We start from the raw sequence: 8684 nt of genomic DNA, 5'->3' as shown, positions 1-8684 counted from the left end.
CCAGACTACAGCCAATCAGCGGCACGCGGGTGGGTCCACTTTCGGGAACCCTAACGGCATCGAGGGGTCGATTCCCCGGGGCCTGTGGGTTAGGGTAACTTTAATATATATACTCCTATACTTATTTTTTAATCTTTAAAGACTATCAGTAACTAGAGATACCCTCTTATAATTAAGGATTCTCTATTTACTACTCTTACTTCTAGTTATTCTGTACTTCAGGAGGTCTAGTAATCCTAAAGATAATCAGCTAACTAGGTTAATAGAAATAAGTAGCTAGCCCTAGAGTTAATAAGGATCTTTATAACCTTAGCAAGCACCCTAAATCTAATAGTATAGATATATAAAGTAATATCTAATTCTATAGTATATAATATAGCTATCTTTTACTAGGGTATCTTTAAAGTCAGTTATTTATATATAATTAGGAGTTCTAATATATCTAGAACTCCTAACTCCTAAGCTTCTATCCTAGAGACTTTTACTATTTATACTACTAGTTCTTTCTTATCCAGCAGCCTTACTCTTTTTCTAAGCCTTTTAATCTAGTCCCTTTATTATAAGCCTGTTAATAATAAGTAATTTTTAAGTATCCTTTTCTACTATACTAGAAATATACTTTATTTATTAAGTACTAGGCTTTCTATTCCAGACTCCCTTTCTTTAGTTAATCAGGTTATGTAGTAAGTATACTTAGATCTATAATATCAGATTAGTTAATACTAGTTAATATATTACTTATATAATATCCTATAATAGTATTATCTTACTTATACTAGCTAAATCTCTAGACTAGCTCCTTAAACTTTATAGAGTAATTAAGATTCCTTATAAGTTAAGCTTAAAGAGCAGGCTTAATACCTATCTTGAAGTATTAGATTATAAGATATTTAGGTAGAGAGAGCTTAATCTAGATAGCTATATTTAAGAACTAGCTGCTATAGTTTACTACATTACTATTCCCTTAGGTATAACTAATAAAGTATTCCTACTTCTTATCTTTATTAAGAAGTTCCTTAAAGTTATCTAGAATCTATTATTAGAACCCTTTCTATATATTAATAGGTTTGATCCTGCTATCCTGTACTCTTTTACTTCAGGCTTACTATATAGTTTTTACTATTCTATTAAGGAAGTCTTTAATATAGTAAATTTTCTAGATATCTAAAGGATTCTTTTCTACTAGAGTATATTTAACTTTAAAGTACTCCTCTACTAATTAAAGCTATTTTCTTGCAGTATTATTAGTAACCTATCTACTATATTTTAGAGGTTTCTTTATATCTGATAACTTCAGGTATAGTTTTATAGTTCTAGTTTAGATAGTCCCTTCCTAGCTTAGGATTATTATCTCTATTAATATTCTCTGCAGTATCTCCTGCAGTAAGGCTATAGTACTATTTTACTATTCTCTTAGGATTATAAGGGTTTTCTCCTGCTATTATTATTAGTTCTCTGCCTTCCTTAATTTATTTCTATTCTCCTGCTGGGATCAGTTCCACTATTCTAAGGCTTAGGCTAAGACTGGAGTATAGATATTCTCTGTAACTGCAAGGTTCTATATTATCATGATGTTCTAGTCCCAGTAAGGTAAGGGGGTGTTAGGGTTATAGTTATTAGAGTTATTATTAAAGTTTTATTAGGGGTTTACTATTATTAGAATTATTATAATCAGTATTCTTGATCTTTTAAGGTTACTATCTCTAAGATACTATCCTCATACCTCCTAAAATATTTATCTATTGGTTTTCTCTCGTGATTTAGAGGCATGGAAGGTTTTTTTCACGGGTAGACCTGTTATTATCATGATTATTAATAGGTTCCTACTTATTTTAGTTTTCAGAGAGTTCAGTCTACTGACTTCCTTCCTCTAAGGTCACTAGTGAAATTAAAGACATGCTACCAGATGTGATAATATCCTGAGGTTCAGTAAATATTAAGATTATTAAAATACTGGAGTACAGCCTGAAGGCTTACTCCCTGGTATTCTTATTATTCTAACTATATCTACCTAAGCTTCCTATATATAGTCAAGCTAAGCTATCGGTAATAGAACTATCTGATAGTGGACCTTCTCTGATATTCTATTATTGAACCATCCAAAGACAGGACTTCGCGAGTATCGATGTCTCCAATATACATCAGGGGCATCGATACCACCAAGTACTGACTCGGGGAATCACACTATTATATACTTAGTTACTAGTATAGAGAGTATAGCTCGCCTGCTAGTATATAGTCTTTATTAGGCTACTGATAATAGGATCCTTCTTTTTATTAACTCCCTCCCTCTCTTTAATAAGTAGGTTAGCTTCTACTATAGTAAATATATACTGTATAATCCTAATAGTAATCTACTGTTATACTTAAATATAGATATACTTGTCTAGATACTGCTTCCTGGTTTATACTATAATCCATGTCATGATATCTTTATACCACGGGCCTTTACTAGTAGAGAATAGATACTAGAATACTGCAGGAGGGACCTTTACCTAATAGTAGAGAAACTCGCGGAAGAGCTGGATAAGGATTAAGTACTATACTAATAGCTGACTAATCTCTGGTAGGAGAAATTAGACTAGCTATTATAATATATTATTCTAGTTTCAGTTCTTATAGTAACTCAGGATAAAAAGTACCTATTTATTATATAGAAAGATATCCTAGATAGTTAATACTAAGTTCTTTTACTAGAGGCTAATAAACTCTATACAGCATGCCTGTTATCCCGAGCCTATAAAGATTAGGACTAGTAGTGCCTGAAGGAACTACTATATAGTATCCTTATACTACTAAGCAGTCTAGATATATACTTCCTATTAATCTCCCACCGCGTTCTATTAAAAGAATGTGTTAAATAGAACCGGGGTCCTTACCATGCAGGTAATTGTCAAGGGTAGGAGAAATAGGTAATGGTCAGGTAGGGAATCTGTCTCGAAAGGGTGACGGATCGACTAGGAATCATGAATTGACATCGACTAATCCTTGCTCTTCCCAATTACTGGGGACTCGCAAGATAATAAGATAATTAGAATAGTAGATACAGTAATAATGAAGTCATAGGATCGAGAGTCATGAGNTCATATGAATTAGATCTTTGCAGGGTGCCCCTGATACCCATTCGGGAGTGTCCCGACGGTGTTCCGTGACAACTACCTCCCCGTCACGTGGTGATCGGCCCGATCACAACTTATAAAATCTGGGGTATTGGTCTTGGCATCAGGTTGTAGATAGCTTCATCTTCGAGAGTTGGTTGTAGTCATATAGTGGGGTTGTGTCGGTGGTGTTTCGTTTTGGGTGTATGGCGGAGTAAACAAAACAATTTCCAGTGCCGGGTTGACCCCGGTTCGGTCGCGTTTCTTTGTTTGTTGTGGTGTGAGTCGGTTGAGCGGATTGTCGTTGTGATGTCTTACCCCATGTTATGGTGGGTGGATACCGAGACAAAGACATTGCGCTCAAAACAAAGGCTCGCTTGTCCTTAGCGTGTTTTGATCATGTATATATATCGTGTCAGGGCCGCTTCGTGTTGGATTTGTTTTCTTTCTTGGTGGCCTTTCCTTTGGATTCCTTCGTTCGAGAATTTGGTTCATTTTCGTCGGTGTTTCGACATTCATTCTTTATTGTTTCTCTTGTGTAACAGCGACCTTGGTTTTGTGTTTATCCTTGTCGGCTTCTCTCAATCGAAACCATGCCGAAAACTCGACGTCCCGTTTCCGAGTATCCCCAGAAGGCTCGGTTTAGCTTTTGTCGGGCTTGTTTGTTCACGGCCGTGGAGCAGTTCGATCCTACCGGCGGCGTGGCGTTCGAGATCTACTGTTGTTTCGACGGTGTGGCGAGTATCTTATGTGAGCAGTGTTTTACTCGCAATTCTGTTTGCGAACCTGTAAGTGTGTTGCTGGTGTGATGTTGAGTATCGATTCAGCTGTGGTTCGGTTGTTGATCTGTTTGTTGTTTTGGTAGCTGCCCGGAGGTATCTTGGGTGATGCCTTCGATTTAGTCCTGTTGTTGGAGTTTCTCGATGGCTTTTGGGCCGAACAGAACGACGCGTATGTTTTTGATGCGGCCATACGGGATATCGCTGCTTCTGCCGGTTTTGAGCTTGCAAAAGCTTTCGTTTCTGTCGTGAAGGCACACCGAGCTGAGCACGCTCTCACCGCGACTAAGAAGACAACTGTGCAGAAGGTACGTTCCACTGGTGTTTTGTTTTCGAAAGGGTTATGTTTTGACACGTTCTAGGCACGTCCTCGGTATGAGGCATTCTTAGTTGGGCGCCGTGCCTTGCTCACTCCTTTGCCGAAACCCGACCGGAACAGTACGGCCGCTGAATATGACGCTTATTTCTCGTCGACCTTTTGTCGATTTATGCCCGGCGACGTTGGTTTCGGTCCTTGGGCGGCGGCCAAACGGGCTTGCTATGACGCCATTGAGGCAGGATATCACGCTGTCTTTGGTGGGGTTGACACCGTAGAGGGGGCCATGCAAATTGAGATGTTGGATGAGGAGTTCCCTGATGTTTTGTACGGGATTTGATAGTGTTTCGTCCTCTTTTCGCTGGGTTTCCGTGATGACTGATGTGTTTGGGTTTTCCCTGGTGTTTTGATGACGTTTCGAGATAATGATGCCCATGATTTCACGAAGTTATGTTGTGACGACGTCCCTTAGCTAGTCTTTTATTAAACAAGGTCACCAGTTGAGGTGCATTCAGATGATCTTCGGAGACCCATTGATTGTATTCCGTAGGCCAGCCTTTCCACTTTACCAGATAGAAGACTTCATCATCCCGTTGTTTCTTGTCTTGGATCTCGTCAACTTCCCACTCATCGGAGTCGTCAAGATCAGGCATTGTAAGGGGATCTTTTGATTCTCCATTCCAGGGCTCTAAAAGAGAGACATGGAAAACATTATGAATCTGGTTATATTTATTAGGCAAAGCCAATCGGTACGCTTGTGATCCGATAGCAGAAAGGATACGAAATGGTCCGATGAATCGAGGTGCTAGTTTTCGTGATGGAACTTTTAGGTTCAAGTGTTTCGTCGACAACTTGACCAAAGATTTAGCTTTGAAATTCATGCTTTTATGGCGTTTATTGTAATTTTCTTCATAGTTCTTATTGCTTTTTTGCCAATGTTCTTGTAATCTTTCCCGTAGTTGATTCAATTTCGATGCTCGTTCTGTTGCAGCTGGGACTTCCTCCCTCGAAGGANCGTCCTCGATCCGACAGAAGAAGTCTGGTTGGTAGCCATGTAAGGCTTCAAAGGGTGAAGTTTTTATAGTTAAGTTGATAGCATTATTGCAAGCAAATTGAGCTGATGGTAATAGCTTTGGCCAATTCAATTGGTTTTCGTCGATAAAACATCTTAGATAACGCTCGATGACTTGGTTAATGCGTTCCGTTTGACCGTCAGTTTGAGGTCGGAAGGCAGTTGATAGTCGTAGTTTTGTATGATGAAAATAGGCCATCTTTGACCAGTAGTTACTGGTGAATAAGGATCCTCGGTCTGATGTTATCCCTTTCGCTGGTCCATATCGGAGTTCAATTTCTCGATGGTATAATTCAGNAAGTTGGGGTGCAGTAATCGTGGTGGAAACGGGTAAGAATATACACCATTTCGTTAGTCGATCGACGACGACAAATATAGCATCGACGGGTTGATTATTGCTTTCGGTTACGGGTAGACCAGTTATGAAGTCCACGCTTAGTTCCTCAAATGGATGATTTGGCATGGGGAATGCTTCCAATTTGCCATAGGGCCGATGAGTTTGGGCGATGGTCCCTTGACATGTCGGGCAGTTCTGGATGTACTCATAAATAAACGTTTGCATTCCGGTCCAATGGAATTTCCGTTTCATCAGTGATTCGGTACGGTTTCGACCAAAGTGTCCCGATAATGGGTCATCATGATATAATGATAAAATTTTGTTTCGAAGCGCCTGATTTGGCGGTATAAAAAGACGATTCTTAAAATAGAGTAACTGTTTATGGTCAATGGTCCAATTTTTAGACTTAGTTTCACCTGTTTGTAAATTTTGTATATAATTTTGTGTTTCAGGATCATTTCGTTGGGCATCCGTAATCAAATTCATAAGACTTTTAGATGCAGTATTTGAGTAAACATCCTCTTGGACAGTAGTTTCTTGGATCAGGATATTTTGGAAGGTCTGATTAGCCTTCAAATCATTCCATACAGCCCAGTCAGCTGATTCTGCACCGGCACCAATAAGGGTGCTCTGCACTATGTGGGTGCTGAGTCCAGGGCTCTCCTGTTCAGACGTCTCGTCTAACTCAAACTGGGTTTTGCATGCATAAAGATCAGAGACCGTCAAGCATGAAATATTAACAATCCGTTGTTGAATCGGTGCCAATAATTCATCTTTCGGGGTCTGATCATTGGGCCCTTCATAGATCCTAGATGGACCATCAGCTGGATTGGTTTTTCCAGCTCGGTGCTTGATAATAAAATTAAACGGAGTCAGATATAAGCACCAGCGAGCCTGTCTGCCATTCATGCGAGGCTGCTTCATGAATCCTTGTAGATTTTGATGATCTGACAACACTTCAACAGTATGATGACTGCCCTCTAAGTATTGTCGCCAATGCTTGAATGAATGAACAATGGCGAAAAGCTCTTGATCTGGGGTCGAATAGTTGATTTCAGCATCCTTGAATTTATAAGACCAAAAAGCAACAGGGTGATACTTCCCATTAGGGTCTGGCTGGGATAATATTCCTGCCATTCCATATTTAGAGGCATCCGTTTCTAATCGGATGGGTTGTGATGGATTGAAATGAGTAAGGAGGGGAGCTGATTGAAAGGCGAGTTTTAATTGTCGGAACGCTGTCGTTTCGTGGTCGTTCATATGTAAATCTCCCGGTTTTCTCCCGTTATGACTCCCTTTCAACAATCCTGTTAAAGGGAGAGCAATCCGAGAATAATTATGAATGAATCGTCGATAAAAGTTGCAAAATCCTAAGAAGACTTGTAATTCTCGGAAAGTTATTGGTTCAGGCCAATCGGCGATGTTTCGGATGCGTTCCGGGTCCATTTCTACACCATCTTGGGAGATGATATAGCCAAGGAATTCGACTTGGGGTTGATAGAAGGTGCATTTCGATAAATTAGCATATAACTCTGCTTTTTGTAGTCTTTTCAAGACTTGTTGGACATGGTATTGATGGGATTTTGCGTCTTGGGAGAAAATTAGAATATCGTCAAGGTAGACAATACAGAATCGATCAAGGATATCATATAGAGCGGTATGGATATAGTTTTGAAATGTAGCCGGAGCATTCGTCAATCCGAAAGGCATAACTGTATATTCGAAATGTCCATATCGACATCGCCATGCAGTCTTCCATTCATCTCCTGGTTGAATTTGAATTCGATAATATGCATCTTTTAGGTCGAGTTTAGAGAAATATTTTGCTCCGGAAAGACGATCCAAAATTTCCGAAATTAAGGGTAATGGGTAACGATTCTTGACTGTGACCTTGTTTAACCCTCGGTAGTCAACACATAAGCGAAGAGTGCCATCCTTTTTAGGTACGAAAAGGATAGGCGCCCCTGCTGGGCTAGAAGAAGGTCGAATACGACCACATTCGATGTTCTCTTGTATATATTTTCGTAAAGTGGCTAATTCTGCCTCAGAAAGAGGGTATATCGGTCCCCAAGGGGGGGATTCTCCATCGATAATCTTAATTGCGTGTTGAGCTTGCTTAGATGATGGAAGGGTCCTTGCCCCCTCCTTTGAGAAAACATCACGAAACGGTTCAAATTCAACAGGTAAGGTCTGTGTATTCCCTGTTTGTAAGACGTTTGGGTCCCCAGGTAGCCATATCTCTTCAGGCATTTTAACCACTGCAAAGACATAGGCATGGTTTCTGCACACTTTCGCGAATTTATGTCCGTTGAGCAGTTTCATGTCCTGAGATTGATACCACCATCGTCGTGTTGGAGCATCAAGACGAATTTGATGCTGTTGCATAGTAGTCATTGACAATAAGACAGGGCTGTTCTTAGGGGATAAATCCCGATTTATAGCAACACAAGGTCGGTTGAAAGATCGTGTAGTTCCACGAGAATCCGTGGCTCGAATCGGTACCGAATAGACACCGAAAGTAGGGGTTTGTAATTCACCTATTGCCCTTATGATGGGGTAGGTGAGTTTGCATTGTTGTAATCGTAGTTTCCTTGCCAATGCATAACTAACAATGTCGAGTTCTGCACAGGTATCCAGGTCGGCTTCGCAATCATATATTGATTTATTGCTGGTTAAAGGACAAATTTGGATGGAAGTATGAAATCGTTCTGCTATACCCACTTTAGGCCACGGATCCGAAGTGGGGGGTTTTACCTCGGATCGGTGTCGTTTCCCGATAGATCCTGTGGCTTTTCATCACTGGATGTCTGGTATTCTTCTGTAGTGATTGTCGACGGGTCCTCGTCGGCCTGGGTCGATTGCACCTTNACTCGTGAATGTCTTATACAATCGTCCTTAGGTCGACTCGAATTAGATTTCTTATTTGGACATCGGTCTGCAAGATGTTCTGGCGAGTCGCAGATATAGCAATGAAATTTTGAGGATCGGCCTTGTTTCGGTAAATATCCCTTTGGTTTCTCCTCTGTTGATGTTCTTTGGTATTCTCGATGGGATGTCTTGCGGAAACGGGTTGATCGTCTTG

The 8684-nt window shown here is 40.2% G+C and overlaps 2 protein-coding genes across 2 annotated transcripts; one reads left to right on the top strand and one right to left on the bottom strand.

Moving 5' to 3' along the window:
• Window positions 1–3187: 3187 nt before the first annotated feature.
• ASPSYDRAFT_1005420 (uncharacterized protein) lies at window positions 3188–3572 on the bottom strand. The gene has a single exon (XM_040839722.1). It carries the CDS (start codon window positions 3451–3453, stop codon window positions 3223–3225), a length of 231 nt encoding a protein of 76 aa, XP_040695661.1. The 5' UTR covers window positions 3454–3572; the 3' UTR covers window positions 3188–3222.
• Window positions 3573–3691: 119 nt separating this feature from the next.
• Window positions 3692–4533, top strand: ASPSYDRAFT_165518 (uncharacterized protein; the record flags this gene model as incomplete). The annotated part of the gene is made up of 3 exons (XM_040843363.1): window positions 3692–3886; window positions 3964–4176; window positions 4240–4533. 3 exons carry the CDS (start codon window positions 3692–3694, stop codon window positions 4531–4533), a joined length of 702 nt encoding a protein of 233 aa, XP_040695660.1.
• Window positions 4534–8684: the final 4151 nt, after the last annotated feature.

This window comes from Aspergillus sydowii (assembly GCF_001890705.1).
Source record: "Aspergillus sydowii CBS 593.65 unplaced genomic scaffold ASPSYscaffold_53, whole genome shotgun sequence".
Classification (NCBI taxonomy): domain Eukaryota; kingdom Fungi; phylum Ascomycota; class Eurotiomycetes; order Eurotiales; family Aspergillaceae; genus Aspergillus; species Aspergillus sydowii.
The sequence above is the reverse complement of the archived record's forward strand: the minus strand, read 5'-3'. Positions and strand labels throughout refer to the sequence as shown.